The following is a 25,510-nucleotide window of genomic DNA, read 5'->3' as shown; positions in this document are numbered from 1 at the left end:
CTCCTCTCCTTCATCAAGTTCCTCCAATGCTAACTCTAGAGCTGAAGAAGGAGCAGCCTCTCGGAAGATTAGATCACGTTGATACATCATACGAAGCACCTGAGTTGCCTCAACAATGTCACCCTTCAAGCGGTTGCGGCGCTTCGTAATTGTCAGAGCTGCTGCAGAGAATGCTCGCTCACTTGAAACCAAAGTGGCCATAACAGACAAATGATCACGAGCAAGTGAAGCCCATACAGGATACTGTTGGGCATTGACCTATAGTGTGAAGCAGCATCAGTTATGGTTCAGTTCACATAAAATGATACCTTACCCCCCACCATTGGATAATAGACATGTTATTTGGAACTGAAGTGAGCGAGTTAAGGTAGAGGTAAAACTCCCTCAACCATGGCAACTGTGACTGTGGATCCACCTCCGACTCTTCCACCACATCATCACCACTCTCCTCATCACTAGAAAGCTCTCAAAACAGTAACAGTACCTTACTAGTAGACTTCTTCTTTGATGATACTGGGACTCCATGCTCGCCATACAACTTGATATGTTCCTCCTTAAACTAGACTATGTATAAGTATATTGCACGTATTCTCTTGAAAACACAGAAGACTCACCATTCGTTCTGCTTCCTTGAGAGCCATGGCATGCATCTGTTTACCCCAGAAGCGGTTGATGTGAGAGTCCTTCTGCGACGGGTCAAGCACTAAAGACAACTGTGAATTTAAGTCAGTGAGGATGGTTGTCACGTACACATAGCCATTATGTATGCATCACTATCGGCACTTCGCTCATAATACTCCTTAATTTTCGCAACACCTTGCCGCAAGGCATGGTGAAACGGCTCGTACTTGGGACTCTCTGAACGTGTCGTCCATGCCTTGTGTAGCGCCTTGAGAGCTGGCAAAGCAAGATGAAGAGATGCTCCTCTATCTGATGAAAAGCTTTGCTGAGCTCTATCAGCATGCTAAAGTAATGTCGTAGTAGTCAGCTTCATCAATGAAATAAATCAAACTCAAACTATGAACAGCCAGAAGGGATGTAAATGATGTAATATGAGTCCACTCATCTTCACGCAGCTTCAACTGATCAATTTTAGCCCATTTCGTGAGGTTAGCCTCACGAAGGCCAAGCTCATATACAAAGGTATCAACATACTAGAGGATGGTTAGCAATGGCTTGCAATTATATCTTATAATACTCACTGGCCGCTTCTTCTCAGCACGATCAAGCATGACATAAGTCGAGGACCATCGAATGGGCATGTCGAGCAATAGTTGTGAGACAACAGGGCTTGGATTAGGCAGACGAGTCTGAATGTCCTGCCAAAGTTGCTTTCATTGAGCAGATGATCGAGCCTAGTATAGTTAGCGACACAAACTTGACATCTACACATGATGAACCTTGACTGCAATGGCTCGCACGAGGCCAACTTCATCACGGCAGCCATATTCTTGGGGAATGCACAAGTCAGGGTGCTCGGGAGTGTAGTATGGTGCACTGCTATATGTGGAGATGACAGCCCTTGTTGCGAGATGAATGATGTGAGCTAAACACCTATGAGTTCAAGTCAGTACACAGAACAAAGTAAAAAATGAGACAACTATACCTGATGCGTTGCTTTTTGGAGATCCATGTTCTCCCTGTCCCTTGCTTGATCCGAAATGCAAATTCATCAAGCATAGTATCATTGTTAGAAGCATTATCGCATGTAACATGGCCAATCTAACACTGCATGAGCACGACGCGACACGATACTAAGACTATATCTTACCTTATGAGCAATGCCTACCCAATCCACAATTTTGAACAATGCTTGCCCAAGGCGTTGGCCATTGTGGGAGTTGTTGAGTTGCGTGAAGCCAAGAACGGCACATTCAAGCTGCCAGATACCAGGCAATGCTTCTTTGATCCAGTGACCAGTAACAGCAAAATAGCCGTCTACATTACTTGCCTGCCATGCATCACATGTTAAGTTGATGAAACCTGACACAATTTTGCTCTATTTGCAACATTAGTATGGGAGATTAACTAAAGATATCAAAAGCGAAGCTTACATTGAGGCATTCTTTTAATTTCGACATCTGCTTCTTGAATAAATTCATAATTTCGCAGCGTGTAGCATTGCGATTCGGTAAAATAACACCATTTGTAGCACGAGCAGCTACATCAATCATGTTCTTGAAGCTCGGGTGGTCTACAGCTTGTATAGGCTGCAAAACAGATGTTAAATCACATAGCGCACACGATAAATACATACCTGACTGGTAGATATTAGCCACTCAATGGCAGCATCGTGAAATAGTGCGTCAGTGTAAGGTACAACAGCCTTGTGAGGGGGAATCTCTTTGAGGTGGCTGTCAAGACTGGTTTGCTGCGCATTTGCGATAGCGGCAGCAGTCTTGTGCTCCTTGATATCTTGAGGTAGCATTGACGCGAATTCATTGGCCTTGCACCACTTGCGGTAAGCATCCTGATGGCAAGTGTGATGAAAATGTCAAGAACAGATAAGAAATAAACTTACCACATGGCGAAATGCAAGGTGACGGCGACACGTTGACGTGTCGCTAACTATTTGCGAGGGTGACCCCTTCTTCCTATAATTCTGTGAGTTAAGATTTGAAGAATAAAAAAAAGGACGTACTTGCAAGTTTTGCAGTCTCGGACATTCCGTGTCTTCCCATCCTTTGCCTTATGCGCATAGGACTTGCCGAAGAATGCATTGACGTCCCGACTTTTCTCCTCACGTCGAATTGTTCCGAGAATAGCAATATCTTGTACATTGAGGTCTTGTAGGAAGCCGTTGTCGCTGTCATTGTCGTCATCGCCATCGCCATTGATGTCACAATCTATGGAGTCCTCATGTGTACCTGTGTGCGCTAGAGTAAGAAGTTAGTAGTAGCATTAGAATTTAATAGTGAAATGATTTGCGTGCTTACCTGTGTGCATGCTTAATGAATGCGTCGAACGAGCGTCATCTGTGAAGGATGGCTCACCAGCTCGACGAAGGCGCTTGGCTACAAAAATCAGACAGTGAGCATACCAGCACAAAAATTGATAGTACTTACCCTTGGATACTGATTTGTTGGCATCTTCATTGTCCAAATCCTCATCCTGGTTTGAGAGAGTTGAACTCCAGCCAGCGTCGTCTGCATTTCGTTTGGCGTTGCGCGGATTTGTCATGAGAGTGGTGTTTGGTTGGACCAACCGCTGTACCTGCTTGTGGCTAGTTAACTCGGGTGTTGCGCTATTATTGGAATCGAGAAGTCGAGAAGAAGGTATAATTGTTCGTTTAGAACGGACTGTGACGGCAGCAATTGTGTCATCATCAGAAATGACTGTGAGAGTCATCCTTGGGCTGGGTATGTTGTTCAGCCAACTTCTTCCAGCGGATGTGGTTGTTGCAAAGTTTATGTAATCTAAGTATTGTACAGTACATTTCGGAACTTTCCTTCACTATGTAGAAGCCCTGGCCTGAGCCCTAGGCCATGGCCTATGAGACACCCAGGCCAGGCCCAAGCCCTCATGAGGCCCATCAAGTAGGCCTGGCTTGGGCCTGGCCTATGGGGGCCTGTGGGCCAGGGCCTGAGGGCCTGGGGCCAGGCCCGGCACATCACTACATGCATTCCCTTGCATCTGTCATATTCCTGTCGATTTTGGGCTACGCACGTCCGAGCAACGGACTTTGACCCCGAGCTCGCCAAGGAAATAGGATCATTCCTCGATAATGAGCGACTACTCTTCTGGATTGAAGCACTCAGCCTCCTCAATGCACTCAGCAGCGCAGTCGCTGTACTTCCACTCATTACCCAGTGGCTGAAGGTGAGAACAGAGTCACCTGGTGGTGTCAGGCAAAGTGCTTACACGCGAACACAGGTCCAATCTGGATATGAAAGCGTCTTGTCTGCTGCGATGGATGTGCAGAGATTCGTTCAGGTCTTTGGTGGCATGATTTTGCACAGTACGCCGCATCTGTATGTATCAGCATTGCCATTTTGCCCCATCAAGTCCACGATAGCTACAAAGTTTACTGCAAGGTTTCCGAATACTCTTCGTCTGATGCATGGACGTCTTGTGAACTGGGCACACTGGTCCGGTTTCATCAATCTCATTGTCATTCTCGCCGGATGGCGCTCGCATCGTGTCTGGTTCAGAAGATTCGACTATCCAGCTGTGGGATGCTGCAACGGGGCTGCCATTGGGTGAGCCCTTCCGAGGGCACACTGATCCGGTTTTGTCAGTCTCGTTCTCGCCCGATGGCACTTACATCGTGTCTGGTTCAGAAGATTCCACTATCCAGCTGTGGGATGCAGCAATGGGGCTGCCATTGGGTGAGCCCTTCCGAGGGCACACTAGTTCGGTTTTGTCAGTCTCATTCTCGCCTGATGGCGCTTGCATCGTGTCTGGGTCTTGGGATTCCACTGTCCAGCTGTGGGATGCAGCAATGGGGCTACCATTGGGTGAGCCCTTCGTGGGGCACACTGATCCGGTTTCGTCTGTCTCGTTCTCACTCGATGGATCTCACATCGTGTCCAGTTCATACGATTCCACTGTTCGGCTGTGGAATTCAGTGACAGAGCAGCAATTTCAGAACCACAATGAGATCTACTCCTCCGCATTCTCTTTGGACAGACGTCCCACCGCACCTTGCAAATGTGAAACTATCATGTCAACCAATACTTGGAACAATCGCACCATTTTCTTCGCATCAAGCTCAGAACATGCACTACAAGACCCTACTAAGCTACTCGAGGACACCTCTCAACTTAATGCGAAACCTGTCATGCCGAAAGATGGATGGATGACAGGAGCCTATCATTGGCTACTTTTCTGGGTACCGCCCGCTTCTTGAGAACAACTATTTTATTCCCCTGGGACTGCATTGATGATACCCAGTGGCCTGGATATTGATTTGAGTCACATGGCTCATGGAGAATACTGGTCAAATTGCCGTGATGTGTGAGTTCTCAGAGCCCCTTCAGTGAATTCACTCCGTCTCAGATGGACAGCCGAGTGTGACAATGTACTGTTGGGAACAGGCCATCCCATGTGGGCCCATGGACATAATTGTACCATGATATATGAGTGGGCCGGGTGAATGTGTGTACCCAAGACACACGGATGGGCTGAGGGTACATTATATAGACAGTGGTATAGGAATGTATTAGAATATAAGACATTATAAATGCTAATTCCTGTTTACATTGGAGACGAGTGGGCCGGCCGGATGTGTGTACCCAAGGTAAATGGATGGGCCGACCATATGAGTGGGCTGAGTGAATTTGTGTACCCGAAGCATACGGATGGGCTGAGAGCATTCAATATAGATAGTGATATAGGAATATACTAGTATATATGACATTATGAATACCAAATCCTGTTTATGATGGAGACGAGTGGGCCGGCCGGATGTGTGTACCCAAGGTAAACGGATGGGCCGACCATATGAGTGGGCTGAGTGAATTTGTGTACCCGAGACATACGAATGGGCCGAGAGCATACAGTATATATAGTGATATATGAATTTACTAGTATACATAACATTATGAATATCAAATCCTGTGTACGATGGAGACGAGTGGGCCGGCCAGATGTGTACCCAAGGTAAACGGATGGGCCGGGGGTATATAGTATAGACTTACAGGAATTACTCGAATAGCGAATCCGGTGTAAAATGGAAACGACCGAGCCAGACGAATGATATACACCGGAGATCCGGTCATATTATCATCCGGCAGGTGCATCAATAATCTCACTGGCCTATGATCCGGTAGCTACATTATCCGGTCGATGCATCATTTCACAAGCACATCAGCCGGTATACTACATACATCAACCGGTCAATCGAATACACCATCTAGTACATTCTACCATGACATTAGATTGTCCTTATCAACAAAATAAACACTACATGTACTGGTATTACTTGGCCCTACCACCAGAAGGGTTCTTATCATGCCTAGCACTCACCGACCGACCTTGTTGCCGTGATTGAGGTGCAAATGACCAGGTCGGCAAAGGAGCCGAAAGGGACTGACCATCTTCCAGCAGATGTGGTGGCCCGGTGAGCATGGTGCGAAGGGTAGTATTGGAGGGCATAGATGCCATTGTGACAGTAGGGGCCGGTACTGGAAGTGCACTAACCGGATGACTGTGTGGACCGGATTCCCCCATGGTGGGGACAGGGTTGATGGTAGACGTGGAGGGTGTTGGTACCTGCTCATGCCTGGTGACTGGTGAGCCATCTCCGACAGGACACGTGTTGGTCGAAAACACATCCGGAGTGAAGACATTGTTGGTGATGGCATGACCCAAGGCACTGATTGAGCCAAAGTCAGGGAATGTGGGGGTATCGGGGATGACAATGGGTGGCGGATTGAATGCTGGTGGAGTTGAACCAGGCTGCTGTGGTGGCCCTGTGGTTGTCCCTCAGGTACCGGGCGATACCGCTGACCTGAAAGGTCAACTGATCTACCACTCCCTTCTGGGAGGCAAATTCGTTTGTAAAGCTGGCTTGCAGCTGGTCGATACGATGGGACAGCTCGTCATGAATAATGTCGTCACGTGTCCGGAGCTGATCCATGTCGATCTGAATTTGTGCCAGGAGGGCATCCATCTCCACATTGGTCAAAGAACGGGGCTGGGGAGTCTGACGAGGTACAGAAATGTCGACAGGAGAGGCGGGTCTTCGAGTATGAGAAGGATAGACCGGCGAGTACCGGATGTCATCTGGTGTCTCTATAAATGGTGCTGGGGGCAGGGTGGTGTCATCCTGCGGCTTCGAATCCATCGATCCGTCGAAAGATCATCAACAGATACCTCAGGGGTTGCATCTGTAGCAGTGCCAGGATGACCGGTGCCGGTGAGTGCAGGGGCATCAGGCATATCAACATCGACATCCGGTTCCTCCAGGAATAGGACTGGGACACTGAGTTTCGATGACTAGAAGAATACAATTAGTAGACATGCTACCGGAAATAAGATACTTGCCTTTGCCTTTGCCTTTCCTCTTGGACTGCCCAACGGTCTTAGTTTTTCCAGGTCGTCTTGGAGCGAGTGACTATGGCTGTGGCCGGTATGACCGGATCATCCGGCTGGATGCATTTCATCCTCCTACTTGCTGCAAAGAATGCAAGTATGGGCGACCTCGCCCCTTTTGGTCAACCAGCTTTCGCATTGCACCTTCATAATTGTGCATCTCCTGCATGGCAGGAGAGGCGCACCAATGGGTTTCTATGAAGGATTAGTATAGCACTACCGGTGGAGAGTTACCAGATGTCTTACCGGCTGTGGACGCTTGCCCCTGGTCTTTGCCTTGTCCTTGGCTGTTTTGGTATGATCTGTACCGGACTTGGACTATTATAATAATTATATTAGCCATACTCACGATAGGTGAAATAATATAAAAACTTACTGGTAATCATCCCTCGCCCGGTTTGACCCGTGTCCCAGAAGGCGCAATTGCATCGTCTTCATCCTCCTCCTCCTCCTCCTCCGGTTCGTATTCCTCCGAATCAGTGGCCTTCTTCTTCTCATCTGGAGGGGGCTTTGGCCTAGTGGTGATGACAATGGTAGGTAAATTCTGTACAACTCAATAACATTGCCGGTTTTGATATTGAAAAAATGAACATACCTTTTTGACCACATTTGGTTTGGGATTACGGAGCTGACCGCTATTGTGAGTTGCGTTTAAAGTATGAAACGGAAACTTACAATGACTTCCTGATCATGATCGCCATCTTCCATCGTCATTTGCCGGATTTCGCTATCCGGTGATGCTGCCCTTGCCTTCGCCTTCGCCTTTCCTTTTCCCTTCGCCTTGGGCTTATCTTTGCTGATGTGAACTGTATCGCCATCAGTGTCGGTGTCTGTCAACAGTGGCTTCGACTTGGGGATAGCCTTCTGGGCCCTCTTGACCTGATGTGGGGGACTCGCGCTGAATTGTCGTTTACATGGTTTTGATGGGCCTGCGATGGCACCAGATGTTGCATTGCCAGGAATGCGGATTGTGCTGGGAGCCGGTAGTACCGGGGCCGGTGGAGGGCCAGATGGAAGTGCTGGTGCGGAGGTAGGGGTTGTATGAGTGGGAGGAGGACCCAATGTCTTGGGGTATAATGGATGTCCTCGGCAAATGTCCTCATTGTTGCCAACGCGAGTCCAATCCGGTACTTGCACCAATCGCGTGGCACCCCTCTGAGCTCTATGAATCTCAGCTGCCATAGAGAGTAGGCGAAGGGAGATGTAGGTAGCCGTCGTCCGGTAGGAGTGAATGGCATCATTCTAATAATATTAATGGACACAATACATAAAAAATGACAAATGCACCATTTGAGATGCAATGACTCTGCTCAACCTCATCCTCTCATCTTCTGACCGGGACCGGAGAACCTCTTCAACCATCTCATTCAACCTGCCAAGAAGGGCAATGAGTGCCTGGTTGGCAGTGGTGGCAGCAGCAGGACTAATGTTGGAAGACATATCAGCAGTAAGACAACGACGGTAGCAGGTTGGCTTTCAAAAGAGATCTGGAAGGGAATGAGGAAATTGAGAATTGAAAATTGCCGGATGTTTGGGTGATTTCGGATATTGCCGAATGAACAATTAATGTACCGGTTCTCTTTTCTCCGGAGTTGCCATGTGTCCTTGTGCGAATGCTATTGTCGCCACGGCATCGCTGAAAAATTCATGTGAGATTTAGACAACTCATTCAGCAGGAGGAAAAGAATTTCGTCCTCAGATTATTTACACCTATCTAGCGAGGCCAAAGGTAATAAATTAACTGCCTGTCCGGAAGGTGCCTCACATCATCCGGCAGTGTTTGACAAATTGGAACCGGGACGTGCAGACCAATCATACCACGACAGCCTTGGGATGAATCGCCCAAACATTGGCGACTGTAAGTTCTCTCATGCTGACCTATACACCTAATTATTGATGCCTTCTAGACCTAGATGTTGCATTGGCTCAGGACTGGTGGGAGGACAGCCGGTCATTAGACATGGGTTTCGACCAGGTTCCCAAGTCAACCGGTGTCAGACCCATTGGATATGGGGTTCCCTCCTTCGTCCAATACCAACCAGTCATCAATTGCCACACCTATATCCGAGTTGGACATGGGATTTCCACCTGGCCATTCATCATTCAATACCAATGATTTCCTGGACCCGGCGACCGGCTCTCCGAACTTCCTGGCAAACGATCGACTGGCCGGTGGCTCAGGTATGTTGGTTGAATCACTATGCAAGGAACAGAATTACTCATGATCATCATTCAGTCAATGATATTTCGGTGAAAGACAGCCCTTTGGACATGGGTTTCAATTCACCTCCGGTTCACCACGGTCATCTGGATTTGGACATGGGCTTTCATTCACCGGTTCAACATAGTCATCCGGACCAAACACCTTTGGACATGGGCTTTGATTTACCGGTTCCACATTGTGATCCGGACCAGATGTCTTTGGACATGGGCTTTGATTCACCTCCGGTTCAACATCGTGATCCGGACCAGAGGTCTTTAGACATGGGTTTTGATTCGCCTGTGGTTCATGATTATCCGGACCAGAGGCCTTCCGGCATTGATCCGGTTGATATTCCGGATCAGGCAGGTGAGTTTTATCATTTTATTGAGTTACATTGTGTCATGTACATTCAGAACCGGAACCTATGGGATTTGTGATTCAGCGCGCTGAAGGTGACTTGCGCTTGGCAATACACTGGTTGGAGATGGAAAGGGCTCATGGTACAATGTCGCCGGAAGAAGCACTTGTCAGCGAGGAAGTTCTTCAGTCCACTAGTGAGTTATTGTTGGCATTTCAACTTATATCAATATACCGACTGTCGACATGACATCTATATATATACCATTGATACTTTCCAACCCCTTGTATAGTACATTCAATGAAATGTGATTATTACGCTCTTTGCATGTAATTCACTTTATAAGACACCTTTGAAGCTCTAGTGGAGCGCTTTGGCTCGGGCTTATCAATGTGAGCTCTATCTGTTTGAGTTTTCTTACCAGTGCCCTGTGTTGTGGCAGGAGCCGTTGATTTAGATGCAGGTATCTTCTGACCGGACTTCTGCTTCTGACCGGACTTCTTCAATCGACCGGCTGATGCAGGACCAACAAAGCTACTTCTCGATGCAGTTTTGGGAGGCAGTGGGGCTGTAGAATGATTGCTGGATGATTCTGCTGAAGGAGTGCCAGCATCGTCCTGCAGTGGTATGTTGCGCCCAATGACATTTGATTTAGATTTCTTGACCGATGGGCCGGAATCTTCCTCCGAATGAAATCTGACTGCTCTGCTTCGCTTTCCAATAGATTGACGCTCCAGGGGGCGGTGATTGGACTTCAGCATCGCCTTCTTCATCCCCATTCTCATCCTCACCACTTGACTCCGGTTCCACTCTTCCGGTCGGCTTCCCAGATGACTTTCCAGGTTGACTTGGCAGGTAGTTTTTTAACCGGAATGGATTGGACAGCTTTGCGAGGCTTTCCGGTCGATTTCAGCTTGGAAGGCGGTAATTGGGCTTCATCGTTTTCACCTTCACCTTCACCATCCTCGCCCTCACTGCTTGACTCCGGTTCCACCCTGTTGGTTGACTTGCCAGATGACTTTCCGGTCGACCTGCCGGTTGGTTTTTGAACCGGAACTCTAGTCCTTGATGTTACTGGACTGCATGTTGTGCTAGAGTCGCTCTCTGAGATCTTCTCCACCGGTTCCCTCATCTCCTTCTCATGGTCTTGCCAGCCTTTGAATTCAAATGTTGGCCGAACCTTGTCCTTTTGTCTCTGATGCCAGAACTGCAAGAGCCGGTCAGCTTCATGAAGCTGAAGCTTGGATGGGTCCTTGATCTTTCCACTGGTAGGTAAAAACTTGGGCTCGATGAAATTCTCTTGAGCCTCCATCACTGCAGACCAAGGAACAGACGCCTTTGGCTTCTGACTGCAAAACCCTGCAAAATAAGTCACTCCTTTATCAACCCTCCAGATATTTGATTTGTGAAACTTACTGTAGTGTTTTGTGAGGAATGTCCGGATAAGAGACTTTTTGTTTTCTAAGTTGAGTGGCTCAATATCCGGTATGACCGGAAGCCCATAGGCATCGACCTCTAAAGTGAACTCCTCCCTCTTTCTCCTTTGGTTTCTGCTCTCCTTGGCATCTCCATCCTCATTGCCATCGTCATCATCATTCCGGTCAATTGCTGGCATCACATGGTGTAAGTACTTGACCGGATGCATCAACATTGCACAAAAAGCTCACCAAACTCTTCTCCGACATAGGCATTCCACTCTGGTAACATGGACTTCCAGTCCTTTGTATTTGTGAAACTATTGCCATCTAACTTTTCATTGAAGTCAATTCTTATGACGAGATCAGGCCATCTTTACCGGTTGAGAGAATGAAAATGTCACTCACCCATTGATCCTCACTTCGCCTTCCTCGGTTTTCCATGCAGACAATATGAATATCCTCATACCAGCCTGCCTCCATAACTGAGTCACAAGATCCTTCATCATACCAGGAGCTTTCTTCTGAGCGAACTCAGCCTGGACATCTGTAGGAGGAGCACTGCTAGACCATTCTATCGCAGTCTTATTTGCTTCCTCCAGCTGCTCTTCAGATAAACCGGCCATAATTGCATTGACCGCACCCTGGTAGAGTTTAATCATTTCCTTCCCTCCTGGCCTTGCTCCGGTCTTTTCAAGGATCTCCTTCTTGTACTGGTGTTCTATCACCAACTGGGTAGTCCATTTCTTACTGAACTTGCTTTGTTTTTTGAGTGTCTTTTCAGCTCTCCAGTTATATAACCAGTCCCGGTACATCTTCACCCATCATGAGCATTTATGAAATTAGAAGATGGGCTGCTTACAGATTTCCTTTTCTTCAACAGCCGGGCATCCATCTTAGGGGCTTGCATCTTGGCCTCTTTTATGACCGCCTTCAAAATTGTTTTCCTATCCTTACCGGTTGCTTCCTTCCATTCTTCTAAGTGAGATTGTAAGACCAGCAGCTCTTCCTCAGTCAATTTCTGCTTGGTCTTTTGGGGGCTGTGTACTGATGAGTTGGATCGGGCCATTGCAAAGCAGTTGAGGTCTTGGTAGAAGAAAGGATACAGTATAATCTTACATAGCCAATCGCCACCATGTATCCGATAGTAAACCGAACAAGAGATTGTCTGCCAACATGATACTCTCAGGCTTAACATGCCCTGTGTTTCCAGTTCATAGAATTTAGGACTGCAAAACACACAAACTTAGACCAAGTTTATCATATAGTATACAGGCAGCATACAGTAATACTCTCAAATATGCCATACAGCATAGGGAGACACATGTATACCGGAAGAAATCCATGGGAATTGGGATGATGGCAGGATTACGATGTGTCTGATTAACTAACTCGGAAATGACGAAACTTATGGCAAACTCGGTTGCTCTGACCTTAATATATCCTAAATAGAGATGATGTTCTAAGATTTCTGATCGCCTGGTAACCTCACTGACACACAGGAACAGAAAATGTAGTAATCCGGTGATTCAAATCACTCAAAGGCCGGAGTTGGTACCTCAATGACAAACAGGAATGGTAATCCGGTGATTCAAATCACTCAGAGGCCTGGAGTTGAAGGAAGGCACAGGTGTAAAGTTATATGCCTGCCGATCATCAAGCTTAAGTGCACTCCCCAGCCCAACAATCCTTTAGGTCTTGGTATCAATCATGGCAAATACTAAACAAAAGGGAATCACATACACTCCTCCGATGAAGAAACGATTGCCTCAGCTATATAAACTGAAGGAGAAAACTACTTCCAGAGGAACCAGGTCATCTTGGGTGAAAGATTCATGGTCCCCGAAAGCAAAGTCGGTGACATCGTCACCAACAAAATCTCCCTCAAAGCAAACAGCTGGGTTCTCTCAGATGCTCTATGACGGTGCTGACTTTGACTTTGACCAAGGCTACATGCCTCAGCCTAAATTACCAAAATCTCTGGCAAGCAGAAGTTCTTCTGATATCTGCAGTCTTCATCTGACCGGATCATGCAGAGTCAGAATGAATATCTCCGGCAATGGAAGCGCAAGTTCAAGGACTACATAAATTTACTCATGGTCCGAGAATCCCCTCCCTTGGACCGGCTTTGTGAAGTTTGCAAGAAGGATGGGGTTTATAAATGCCACGGGTGTTTCAACGAGCCCCTGTTTTGCACAGAGTGCTGCAGAACCCAGCATCAAAGACATCCTTTCCATCGCATCAGTCAATGGACCGGATCATTTTTTCAAGAAACTTCACTTATGAAAGTCGGCCTGCACATTCACCTTGCTCATGATGGCACTCCATGTCCCAGCAGCACTGAATACTCATCAGACCTCTTTGAATGGTCAGATACCGATGAACATATAGACCATAATGATTATCCGGAGGGAACTTCCATTCCACTTGTCGCAGACTCAGATCATCCGGCTACAACCATAGTGGACAAATCCGGTGTTCACTCCCTATCCATATGGTATTGCCACTGCCCCGGTGCTCTCGACCGGGATATGCAGCTCTTTCAAGCAGGCTTATTTCCAGCATCCTTCACCAGACCAAAAACTGCATTCACATTCTCCGTCTTGGACGACTTTCTGCTAGACAACCTTGAATGTGGTACATCAGCCATGAATTATTACAGTAAGATCCGGAGGCTAACCTCCAGCATCTTTCCATTGATGGTTCCGGTAAGTCGGTTTTCATTGTCTGCACTTCAGCCAGTCATTGAACAATAATATTTACAGGATCGCTACAGAGAGCTCATGAGGACTGCCAGACAATGGCGTCAATGTAAGCTCTACAAGTGGCATGGGTTTGCCCATAAAAATGATGAGCCTAAGACCGGTGACCTCGCCCTATTTTGTCCGGCATGTCCTCAACCGGGGATAAATTTGGACCGGTCAACCGGTACGGCCACTCAGCCAGACGACACCCCTTCCTGGCTCTTCACCAGGACTTTGGTCATGGATGGTAATTTTAAAGCCGAGCACCTCCATCCGGTGAATCCATCAGATGAAGTATCATTGATGGATGGTCTTGCATTCATGGTCGGAGATGAAAGATACAAGAGTCATTTGGCTGTTGCCCAAGACCGTGTCCAAAAGTCAGATTGTAACAATCACCACGCAGTCAATCAAGCAAATGCCTCCCGACAAAAGCTAGAGGCCATGGGTATAGGAGGATGTGCATGTGCATGGCATGGATGTTTTGTCCCACATTCCATGGTGGATTTTCAGAAGGGTGAAAGGTAAATAGACATTGCATCTGGTTACATGCATTTCCGGTCTTACTGATCTCGAAAATAATCAGGCAGATGAACATGGACTATGCCTTGAGTCAAGCACTCAACTACAATACAGATGGAATCTCACGAGCAATAATGTTCTATGATATAAATTGTCAGTATAATAAGTTTCTCAAGGACCGGATCGCATCAAGCATGTATCTGTCCATCCCCATTGGCATGGATATCATTCCCGGAATAGGTTTGTGGCATGTGCATGGCCATCAGGACAGCTGCTATGTCCGGTATGCATCGAATTTTATCCATGGGACCGGCAGGATAGACGGAGAGATCATGGAAACACTCTGGGCATCTTTAAACATAATCTCCCCGTCAGCCAGGGGCATGGGAACTCCTCATCGCAAGGAGGTATTGGATTATCAGATGAATGATTCCAACTTCATGAAGATGATTCGCATAAGTGAGTTGCCAATATCCGGATGTACAAATATGTCCAGGTCTCATATAAGTCATTCCCGGCTGACCTGCCCCTCAGCCAAATTTCTTTGCAGAAAGTTTAAAGAGGCTGCTCAGGGTGCTGCAGAGAGCGCACTCTCATTCCAAAATCTTAACGAGACAGTTCAGCCTGCCATGGTAATTCTTTGGGAAGCAGAGGAGGCTCTTGCTCAGGCAAACAGACTGGAGGATCCAACAGCCATGGACATTTATGAGGTCCAGTTGGAAAAAGGCAAGTGTCAAATTCTACTACTACTCATCCGGGCCCGATCACATACTGATTATTATCCGGATGGCATGATCTACAGCTCCAACTAGAAAGCAGCAGGAGTTGCGCCTGCTGGAGGCTCAAAATCGCCCAGATCATCTGGCTACCAATTCCCTCAGTCGACGAGGAGCAGCCACTTGGCTTGCAACTGGTCTCAGCATAGAAGAATCCCAAATCTCTCTCTCTCTCTCTAGAGATGTGAAAAGGCTCGGAAGGCATCCTACAGACATTCAATTGTTGACAGTAGCCAGACTCAGAGATAAGCTGCAAAATCGCATTACAAGCTTTCTTGAGATGGCACATACCTATCTCGGATTTGCGGTTGATGGCAATGAACCGGATTCTCCGGTAGACAGGGTTCATAATTTACCGGATGAAGATTATTCCGATCTCAATGACGATCACAATCCAGATCCAGATCCGGAAACACATCATGGCTCCATCTTTCAACCTGAGCTCACACTCTTACCTTTGCCATCCAACCTCGGTATAGTGAAATGCAATGAATTGGGTCTCACCGATCTCATGAAAGAAGAAACTGCCCTTCGTGAAGGTCAGGCCAATGACGCCCTTCATGCAATTAGAGTTCATTTGGGAGACAAAGCTGTTATATTCCGGAATACTATCTGGTCAGCCAAGTCACAAGCCTCCTCCACCAGGGCATGGACTCAGGTTCGCTTGGTGGAAATGGTAGTCAATCTCAATGCCAGGATATATTCAAAATGTCGGTTGCAGCTAGCTAAACTCCCTGATCACGACCTCCTGCGTCCAATATAGCACAAAGTACATGTAATAGCCTGAGACATCTGGTCAGCGATAAGCTTCAGAGGATCACACGCTCCAAAGGAACTCACAACTGTAGCAATCATTATTATGGATCAGAAAGCTGTCCAAGAATGTCACTCACCCCTACATGATAGTTGATTAGACGGGTATGGAAGGGAAAACATTAGTACGGAATGCTCACTGCATCTTTCAGAGGTCTTATCTGAACAGCCACTGCGTGCTGCTGGTCAGAAGCAACAAACAATGCATGTGAAGAGATGCACTCTCTATGTTCAATCTGATGGTGAGAGATGGTCGATCAGCACAATACTAGATCTTAGCTTTCTGGACATACATAGCATATATCATTCCAACGTATCGCACCTAGGATATTATCACATCAGCTCAACTTGTTAAGCACACCTATAGCACGAGTTACATACAGCAAGATACATGACAGTCATCAGGGACCAGCATTGCCTCTGTCGCGAATTGATAGTATCTTATGTTGTTCTCTAAACATGAGACTCTGCTCACCCAAATCAATTCGACCTATGAAATCATCCTTAGAGAGATGGTTGTTCCGGTGATGGCATCAACCTACCTCTTGTCCAAATGCAAGTGCTGGAGAACCATCAGGATATCAATAACTGTTTCATACAATCCTGCTCACCCCAATCGTATATTACGCCAGTCGAGACAGCAACTGTGAAAATGCAGCGAAGGATATATCACCATCGTCACCAGACCGGCTCTCTACTAGTACGTACCCATAAAATAGCTGAAAAGAACATGTGAATTGATGAGTGGCCACCAGCTGGGATCATTTGAGATTATGGTCATACTATTAGAGGATGTGAGTGAGTGAGCGGCAAACTTTGTGAACGAATGACGATGAAATTCGTACCAGTTTATATCACCTTTTATTTCCAACATAAGCATCATATGTATAACACCCATTCATCACTTGGTTGTTCTGAAGCAGGGGTTTTTGTTATGACTCACAGCCACGCACTGGAAAGACTGAACTGATCCAGAATCTACAATGCAAGTTGGAACGTTCAAAACAAAGAAAAAAGTGAACATCCTGATTTCGGCGACTAACTTGTTTTCATCATTCATCCCGACTCATTTGCGCACCACGGGATCTTCCATCATGAAAAACCATTCTAAGTTCCCGTGTCTACTGCGGGTGGAGTAAATCATATCGCATCGCTAAAGAGAGTCGGAGAAAGTTTTGGCCTGGGGGTGCTGCGCGCAAACACATAGTATTTGATCCACAGGGCCGAGTCGTTCTGTTATACCGGCATGTTAAACAATATAATCAGTAGATTGAAGCTGGGTAAGAACGTAGCAGTAGGCGGTTCAACACTCCACCGACGTCAGCAGTGCACGATCACTAAACTGTATCAAATCCTATCTTCCACTAAAGAAAGAACACCTGAAAGCAAACGCTGCAGTTGCAGATCCAAATGCACGTGGTCAGAGGGACACTACTCTCGCATGGTTCTGGTCAATCAATGTTCAGGGTGATACATCCGGAAATGACTGGATGACAGAATGTGAGTACCCAGCACATCCGGTGATATTGGGTGATCCGGTCTCACATATTGCAACAACAGTCTATAGAGTCAATTGGCTCCAGACAAAGGCCCTGTGCGATCATTGGAATGAAGAGGTCATTCTTGTCAAACATGAAATGCAGTGGTCTGTCAATTTCTTTACCTACAAGGCCAAGCAATGGCTCAGTCTCATAGACAATGCCACTTCCACTGGGCTGACCGGACATGCGTGTTATGCTGTCCGACAATGTCACATATATCAACAACTGGCTGCACATGCAGCGGAGTCATTTCAAAAAGTGATTCCGGTCTCTCAGCTGGAAGTACTGGTTGTTAGATCGTAGTACCAGTACCGGTTACATAGTTCCCGGATTAGCTAATATGTAGTTGTATTGAAAATGTGGGAATAAAACAAACTTTGTCAGTCTCACCATCACATCATTGTCATACACTCACCATGAACAACGCCGTCACCCTGGTTCCCTCTGATCAAATCATTGTGGCCTACTCGGATGGTGAAATCACCGCTGGAGAGATTTCTCGCGCTTTGTTCTACGCCAATTCTCGCTTGTTGGCCATGCACCTGTATGTTGACAAGAGCTTTGCCACAGCCATGCCCGGTTATGCAGAAAATTTTTACACACTCATGCAATGGGAAATGGAGGTAAGCATCCAGTTGTCCGGTTGTCCAGCTGTCCGGCTGTCCAGTCAACCGGACAATTCTTCTTCCCTTGCACTCAAATAATGTCGCCTGTCACATAGACTTTTGTAACTCTATTCATCAACATATCCTTCCTGAGCAGGTGCTCCGCTACCATTCCAAAACTTCTCCACGATGTGATTGCAATTTTGGTTGTCCATAAATTGGTGGACCGGCAACCGGATGTGAATGAGGTCCTCATGGAAATCAAAGCATTGCCTCTTTCTGTCCATTCCGCCGCATCAGATCAATATGACATTGCTCGTATGCCAGACTACTTCAATGCCTGGTGGAAGGAGAACCTGGGCTCCTGCAGGGTGCCAGACATGTTGCCAAAATCATCTGTCCAAGATGTGATGGAGTTGGTTGAGGGCCATTTTTCAGAACTCGTGAGTCCATGAGATCTTGACCTCCTTCACTGGTTTCTCACTAAATCTTACTTGCATTGTAATAGCCGGATCATGTGGAAACCGACCTCCTCCCTTATATGCTCACACTTGGCCCGGTTCGTCAACCGGAAATGGTCGGATCAGCATCTCTTGAGCAGTGCCGTCAGACGACAATCGGTAGAGAGCTGTTGGAAATTTTGCAGAGAAGGATGACAAACTTTTTACGTTCAAGTGATAAGTTGGCCGGAGTAGTTGGGCCGGTTGCTGAACTCACTAGGGCCGTGGCGTCCTCACAATCACTCATGGACCAGTTGAATACAGATGACAGTGCATCTGTACGGTCAAGCCCAATTTGACATCTGGAAGCCTTCAGTAGATATGTTATACCCATGTATATTAAAATGCAATGTAAATTTTCAAAACGAAATCCCCGGTTACGGATTCATCAAACACTTCTTGTCTTTCCTCATACTTTAACCACTCATTTATTTCCTCTAACACATGACAACAATTCCACCGGACTGGGCATTATACCAGACCTACCTTGCCGGTGAATTGGTTTATGACACCTTCATGTCCAAAATTCATCGACAACCGGTAAAGCCAATGAGTGTTGGACTTTTAGATGTCGACACTTGTATTGCTTTGGAGCAGCTTGCCAATGTCCTGGCCGTTGCTTACTTCAATCCTGGTATGCATTCTCGCATATATATCTGTGCCGGTCGAGTAACTTGCCAACAGTTCATCTCAAAATTGACATGGTTAGATACAATGAATCTCTGGAAAAATATGAATCCAGGACGAAGTGAGAAATGAGAGCAAACTCTTTTAGACAAATTCCCTCCTGCAGAACAGGTTGTCCTAAGAACACCGAGTGTCATCATTGATTCCGGAGGCAGAATAATTGTCTGGTATTTGCCCGGAGCCATGACTGGCATGATAATGGTTTGTTTTATATCCACATTCATTTTTTATTTCATCTCATCCTGATGTATATGACAATATTCACAGACAGACATGCAATGCGCCACGAATTCCATAGGACATCTGTTGAACGATAGCATCACCACCAGGAAGGCTACTGAATGGAGGACCCATGAGTCCAATTTCTATCCGAGTCCGGATGGGAAGATCACACCCAGTTGCATAAATATATCACCCGCCTGGTTTCAGCAAGGCAGAGAGGTATGTCCAGTTCACATCAATTGGTGCTGCTAGTCTAAAGTATTGTAGAAACATGGTTTCCCAAAACTTGATCCGGAAGACAGCTTCTCACCTCAGGTATCCGCTGCATTGAAAGGTGATGCTGGTCGCAATATCACAACCTCCCTTCAAAGGTCCGGTATCCTTGTCTCTGCTGCACTTTGGGTCATGCACCCAGATCTATATAGGGCTGGAATCAAAACTCAAGTCTGGCTCGGTGAATGGGCGACCCAGTATCAGTTAGAAGACATGTGCCATCATCTCAAACATTGGGCATCTGTCTTCAATGTAGTGTCAGTCATTTGCAATTGCTGGTCACCACCTCATAGAGATCCGAAATGTTGACCAGAGGCATTTGATATTATGACATCCACAGGCGTTTATCATCCGGTCATAATGGATTTCATGAATCTCGGCATCAAGTTTCTATATGACTCCGGGTCAATGTTGGCCTCATCATGTCGCCTTGTCAGACATCACATGCATGTTCAACAGGGTAGCCGGATTGTCACTGCATGGTACATGCGAGATAGTATCCATAATTTTGTTGGAACTCCAAGGACAGACTATGCAAAATATGGCAATGTACAACGCAGTGACCCGGTTGAGAAGAAAGATGTTTAGACAAGTGATGATTCATATTTTAGTCTACTCCGATTGATATTCACTTGTGCAATGTTTTTAGCATATGATAGTGGATGTGCCGGACGACAGGCTTGTGAGATGACAGATACACCGGATTATCACCTACCGGATTGTATATTTGCCTGTACCGGATCATAGGGCAGTGAGATTATTGATGCACCTGCCGGATGATAATCTGACCGGATCTCCGGTGTATATTATTCGTCCGGCTCGGTCGTTTCCATTTTACACCGGATTCGCTATTCGAGTAGATTCCTGTACCAGTCTATACTATATACCCCGGCCCATCCGTTTACCTTGGGTACACACATCCGGCCGGCCCACTTGTCTCCATCGTAAACAGGATTTGGTATTCATAATGTCATGTATCCTAGTAGATTCCTATATCACTATTTATAATGTATGCTCTCGGCCCATTCGTATGTCTCGGGTAGACCAATTCACTCAGCCCACTCATATGGTTGGCCCATCCGTTTACCTTGGGTACACACATCCGGCCGGCCCACTCGTCTCCATCGTAAACAGGATTTGGTATTCATAATGTCATGTATACTAGTAAATTCTTATATCACTATCTATATTGAATGCTCTCGGCCCATCCGTATGCTTCGGGTACACAAATTCACTCAGCCCACTCATATGGTCGGCCCATCCGTTTACCTTGGGTACACACATCCGGCCGGCCCACTCGTCTCCAATGTAAACAGGAATTAGCATTGATAATATCCTATATACTAATACATTCCTATACCACTGTCTATATAATGTACCCTCAGCCCATCCGTGTGTCTTGGGTACACACATTCACCCAGCCCACTCGTATATCATGGTACAATTATGTTCATGGGCCCACATGGGATGGCCCGTTCCCAACGGTACATTGTCACACTTGGCTGTCCGTCTGAGATGGGTGAATGTTGCTGTATTATGTGAGTACTAGGGCTGATACATCAATAAGAATCCTCAGCGCTGCAGACACACTGATGTATTACTCCAGCGTACATGGCATTTTTTTTTTCAAGTACCAAGGTGTGATGTATCACACCTCAGTACCGCAATGATGTCATTCCAGTACTAGTGTACTTGGCAGTTTTTTTTTCAAGTACCGAGGTGTGATGTATCACACCTCGCTACCGCAATCATACACCCCAGCGTACATAGCATTTTTTCAAGTACCGAGGTGTGATGTATCACCTCGCTACCACAATTATAGCTAATACATCACACCTGGTATCATGAAACTTAAGTCTTCATGCGCAGTTGCTGGTGTTGAACCTTTTGTTTTGAGGTCTCAAAATGTTACGTGCATGACAAGAAATGATATTCATTGAAACAAGCTACATATTGAATACATTGTATGCAACAACTATCTAATCAGGTCAGGCCCTTTTCCTGTTAAACATGTTAGTGATCAGATTCTGTAACAAAACAAGGCTCACCTTTGGGTAGCCAACTTAGTAGTGTCTTGCCCGATGCTATTCGCAATATCATTGCACTTTGATCCCATGCGGACCCGCTTAGAGTGGCCAGCGACCAGAGCATCAGAGATTTCACTCTTGTTGCTATCGTGGTGTCTGCGTCGTTTGGAAGTGTGGGGAGGAGGGACACTAAGACTTGCATCAGGCGAGTCCACAGATTGATCAACAGGCGACGGCATCAAGATGCTGACTGCGGTGGGACTTGTAGAGTTCATGGTTGACAGGGGAGGGAATGGCAGTGTAGAAGGGCATGTCTGAGGTGAAGGCTGGGATAGCTGAGGCGAAGGCTGGGGTAGCTGAGGTGAAGGCTGGGATAGCTGAGGCGAAGGCTGGGGTAGCTGAGGCGAAGGCTGGGGTAGCTGAGGCGAAGGCTGGGGTAGAAAGAGCCCAGGTGCGTATGTCTTGCCCTGTTCAGAGGTTTCTGCTGACGGCTGTGATGCTAGCGGCATCCAAGAAAAATCATCATATGGATTGATGGAGGAATATGTATTGGAAGATGAAGCTGAAGCTTGATGTTGGGAATATTCGGGCGATGCTAAGAAGGCATCGGCGAGAATATTGAGTTCGTCTGACTCATCAAGGGGTGGAAGAAGGGCGGTGGTGTCCAAGTTGGATGAGTCGGACATTGCGGGATTCTGCTCCGACGTATTTGTCACATGGTGATTCATAACCGTGTGACTCGGATCAATTGATTCGACGCCGACAGTCTTGGTGTCATTCATCGACTCTACGCCACCATCTTTCCGAAGTCCTTTTGCTGCAGCAGTTGCTGCGAAGAACATCAGTTTTATATGCGAGGTAAGTTAGTTTCACACTTACGATGTGCGCGATTAACAAACTCTACCCAAGGTTTCATTATCGTGCTATTGAAGTGAGGATATGCTTCTGAAAAGAGGTTCCCCATCTCGGTACATCCAACATGGAAGCTGCTGACATCAATCTTTCCTCCTAATGCAGGTGTGGGCCCACCCATGAGGACAGAGAAGGACCACCCTGTGAGTCGCTCAAGCTCTTGAAAGAACTCTGCCAGGATGTCGACAAGCTGATCAATGGTCCTGCACATGAAAGTCAGCTGCCGTCAAGTTATCGACATTCGAGGAAGGTGAGTTACACTTGATGATCTATATCTTCCCCCGTCTTCGCAGCCTCTGAGTCCTGACTTTTCTTCTCGTTGAGCTGCTCGATATATGCTGCCACTTCAGCTTTGACTTCTGGGGTCTCGTGATCGTATAATTCCCGTGTTACTCGCTTTATGACAGCAATCCTCTTGGGAAGCTGACCTTTCTCCATGGAGCTACTCGTTGGATCGTCAGCAGTGGTGTCATTGATATCCTTTTCCCCCCTCTTGTCCATTCTGTTACCTAACTTCGCCAGATTTGCAACATGTTGAAGACATTGCATCTCAGCATCTACAGTGGGCTTCCCGCGGGTCGCAAAATACAGCTTAGAATAGGCTTCGTGGGATTGCAAAGCACAGGCTCTCTGTGGGGCTGTGATACTGGCGATCAAGCTTGCGCAAGTTTTTTCTCTGTTATTCTTTGCTTTGCACAATGCCTTTGATGAACCCCAGTCATTACGAAGCTTGTGCATGAGTTGCTAATGCCGGGAACGTGTCAGTATATGGTGACGGCAGGCAAGTATCTGATGTACGTACCAGCTTCCGCTCTTCGTACACTTTACTAACAATTTGCTTTTGTTCCCCATTTAGATCTTCATCTAAAGGAATATCGGGAAAGACAACAAGCCACTCGGGAAATTTGGCACCCCAAGCCTCATAGAAGGGCTTCCAGAAGGTACTGTAGTCCCTCCTTGCTTGACACTGTTGATACTGCTCGTAGAACATGTACACAAATTCCTCCTCCTCTGGTGATGCCCATCGTCGAGGAGCCATCTGAAATGAGGTTAGCGGCACTCTCGGAGATATTTTATTAATATGTTGTGTACTTTTTAGCAGGTTGGTGTAAACTTTTGGTGCATAAGGATAGGATGAGAAAGATTTTTTTATTTCAGAAGGTCATGCGGTGTTTGCGTTCTTGCATGACAAAGCCAATCGACCTTTGATCTAACTAAAAAATATGACATTGATCTCGAACAGCACGGGCATCTGTACGAAGATCCTCAAGTGCGTTAAGGGCAGCGTGGATATCTCGCATGAACAAACTGTATTCTGCATTACAAGTATGAACCGAATGAATCAAGAAATACATAAATCTAGAGATGAATGCCCTTCTGATACATTAACTCACCCATTGAGTGGGCAATTGTCAACTCGGAAATCCCTTCAATGTCCAAATAATACTGAATGTCCTCCAGATAACCAAGCACGGTGTTTAAGTAATGTGAGACTGATTCAGCAGCGCGAGACTCAGCTGACACTCCACAGAAATTCATGATCTGGTCCTGCGCAAAAATTGCACGGTGGAGTAAGGCTTCAACCTGAAGTTTTGGAGTGTTGACGATCAAGGTATCACCCTTGGCATTCCCATCATCCGGAAGGCTTTTGACATATTGAAGGAGGACGCCCTCCGTAAATGCGCAGGGTTCTGGGACTAATGCCAGCATCTCGTCCTTGACGTTTTTTATATCAAGGAGGCACTCTGGGAGATTGAATCTGTGGGTCATTGATTATGCTTCATTTCATCTATTTATAAAATACAATGTCGACACATACAGTTGGTCATTCTCATCATCGTCTGCCTCCGTCTCGGATGCAGTAGCATCATCTTCATAGCCCAAGGCCTCGGCAAGAGCTTTTTGAATTTCCAATATCTCCTGTGATGGCTTGATGATGCGAAGCTCTCGCCACCTTTGCAGTATACTGTCCCTGTTTCTTTTATTTACTTGGTCAGGAACTAGCGAGGCCATAAAATGTATAATAACTTACTTTGCATAGTGATGTCAGCGTCTTTCACGAGATGCCTCTAGTTTGGCCTGATCTGTCTTGTAAATGGGAGGACGTGCCATGATGGTGTTGGTTGGGAGGTTGGGGATCTTTTGGTTGAAAAGAAGTACAGATTGCTTTTGGAGTGTGGTCGGACGATAACTCGTGCCAATTCATAGCTACTACATGAATGTTAAGTCCCTTCATGCAAGGGTCTTAGTTGGTATTTATATAGAATGTATCTACTTCGCAAACATGGTCTCATTGTATTACAGCTGGATGATTCAATGTACTAGTAACTTGAATGCTCCAATGAAATTGATCAGACGAAAACCCACTTCAGTCGGATGAAAACCCTACAAATTATGTGGGGATCATCAACACATCTCATGTCATCAGGGATTTTGTCCTGAAGCACTTGTATTCAAACCGTGCGTACAATACTGCACCCATTCCAGCTACTTATTTTGTTGTTCCTTGCACACAATGAACTCAGTATGCTTCAAGCAGTTTAGAACGAGCAATAACAGTAAAATTAATAGTAATACAACATGAGAGACACGACAATGAGGAAGTGTAAAGCAAGGTGCCGCGAAGATGAAGAAATACCTGTGCTTGTTGCACCAGAACCCGTTCTGAAACTGTCTCCTCCATAATGGAAGGAGTGCCAGGCGTGTTAGATGCACTTGGGGAGCGCTTCCGAATAATATCGGATTTCATACTAATGGGACAAGCAGTATATTTGAGGCTAGTGGGGATGGGATAATATACACAGAATCACCATCCATCATAGCAAGCAATGCTTTGTACGATGATCCCACAGAGTTCAAACGTGCGAGCTAAATTTT

General features: G+C 46.4%; 7 protein-coding genes across 7 annotated transcripts; 3 read left to right on the top strand and 4 right to left on the bottom strand.

Moving 5' to 3' along the window:
• Positions 1-2,024: 2,024 nt before the first annotated feature.
• F5147DRAFT_585239 (uncharacterized protein) lies at positions 2,025-2,572 on the bottom strand (the record flags this gene model as incomplete). The annotated part of the gene is made up of 3 exons (XM_041431852.1): positions 2,025-2,210; positions 2,258-2,470; positions 2,522-2,572. Coding segments are annotated over 3 exons (450 nt in total), but the record flags the coding sequence as incomplete, so codon positions are not given.
• A 2,422-nt stretch (positions 2,573-4,994) lies between these two features.
• F5147DRAFT_657314 (uncharacterized protein) lies at positions 4,995-8,475 on the bottom strand (the record flags this gene model as incomplete). The annotated part of the gene is made up of 11 exons (XM_041434254.1): positions 4,995-5,123; positions 5,201-5,305; positions 5,640-5,771; positions 5,968-6,402; positions 6,452-6,775; positions 6,817-6,939; positions 7,282-7,353; positions 7,439-7,579; positions 7,631-7,663; positions 7,711-8,277; positions 8,323-8,475. The coding sequence occupies 11 exons, from the start codon at positions 8,473-8,475 to the stop codon at positions 4,995-4,997; spliced, it is 2,214 nt and encodes a 737-aa protein (XP_041287349.1).
• Positions 8,476-8,868: 393 nt separating this feature from the next.
• F5147DRAFT_657313 (uncharacterized protein) lies at positions 8,869-10,053 on the top strand (the record flags this gene model as incomplete). The annotated part of the gene is made up of 8 exons (XM_041434253.1): positions 8,869-8,893; positions 8,943-8,985; positions 9,011-9,216; positions 9,272-9,604; positions 9,652-9,792; positions 9,889-9,925; positions 9,955-9,988; positions 10,021-10,053. The coding sequence occupies 8 exons, from the start codon at positions 8,869-8,871 to the stop codon at positions 10,051-10,053; spliced, it is 852 nt and encodes a 283-aa protein (XP_041287348.1).
• A 330-nt stretch (positions 10,054-10,383) lies between these two features.
• F5147DRAFT_779192 (uncharacterized protein) lies at positions 10,384-12,080 on the bottom strand (the record flags this gene model as incomplete). The annotated part of the gene is made up of 5 exons (XM_041442257.1): positions 10,384-10,955; positions 11,013-11,204; positions 11,264-11,364; positions 11,420-11,826; positions 11,874-12,080. 5 exons carry the CDS (start codon positions 12,078-12,080, stop codon positions 10,384-10,386), a joined length of 1,479 nt encoding a protein of 492 aa, XP_041287347.1.
• Positions 12,081-13,041: 961 nt separating this feature from the next.
• On the top strand, positions 13,042-17,710 carry F5147DRAFT_585262 (uncharacterized protein; the record flags this gene model as incomplete). The annotated part of the gene is given in 8 exon segments (XM_041431854.1): positions 13,042-13,719; positions 13,777-14,279; positions 14,342-14,736; positions 14,812-15,007; positions 15,090-15,767; positions 17,143-17,146; positions 17,165-17,366; positions 17,427-17,710. 8 exon segments carry the CDS (start codon positions 13,042-13,044, stop codon positions 17,708-17,710), a joined length of 2,940 nt encoding a protein of 979 aa, XP_041287346.1.
• Positions 17,711-17,823: 113 nt separating this feature from the next.
• Positions 17,824-20,282, top strand: F5147DRAFT_657310 (uncharacterized protein; the record flags this gene model as incomplete). Its single annotated transcript, XM_041434252.1, has 8 exons — positions 17,824-18,030; positions 18,129-18,455; positions 18,521-18,790; positions 18,993-19,146; positions 19,306-19,400; positions 19,467-19,640; positions 19,689-19,946; positions 20,154-20,282. 8 exons carry the CDS (start codon positions 17,824-17,826, stop codon positions 20,280-20,282), a joined length of 1,614 nt encoding a protein of 537 aa, XP_041287345.1.
• A 1,400-nt stretch (positions 20,283-21,682) lies between these two features.
• Positions 21,683-24,745, bottom strand: F5147DRAFT_779188 (uncharacterized protein; the record flags this gene model as incomplete). Its single annotated transcript, XM_041442256.1, has 9 exons — positions 21,683-21,695; positions 21,743-22,550; positions 22,601-22,836; positions 22,893-23,377; positions 23,436-23,672; positions 23,875-23,948; positions 24,028-24,392; positions 24,453-24,633; positions 24,694-24,745. The coding sequence occupies 9 exons, from the start codon at positions 24,743-24,745 to the stop codon at positions 21,683-21,685; spliced, it is 2,451 nt and encodes an 816-aa protein (XP_041287344.1).
• Between the last annotated feature and the right edge of the window lie 765 nt (positions 24,746-25,510).

This window comes from Suillus discolor, assembly GCF_016758755.1.
Source record: "Suillus discolor strain FC423 chromosome Unknown F5147scaffold_82, whole genome shotgun sequence".
NCBI classification, from domain to species: Eukaryota; Fungi; Basidiomycota; class Agaricomycetes; order Boletales; family Suillaceae; genus Suillus; species Suillus discolor.
Note: the sequence above shows the minus strand (reverse complement) of the source record. Positions and strands in the feature narration are given on the sequence as shown.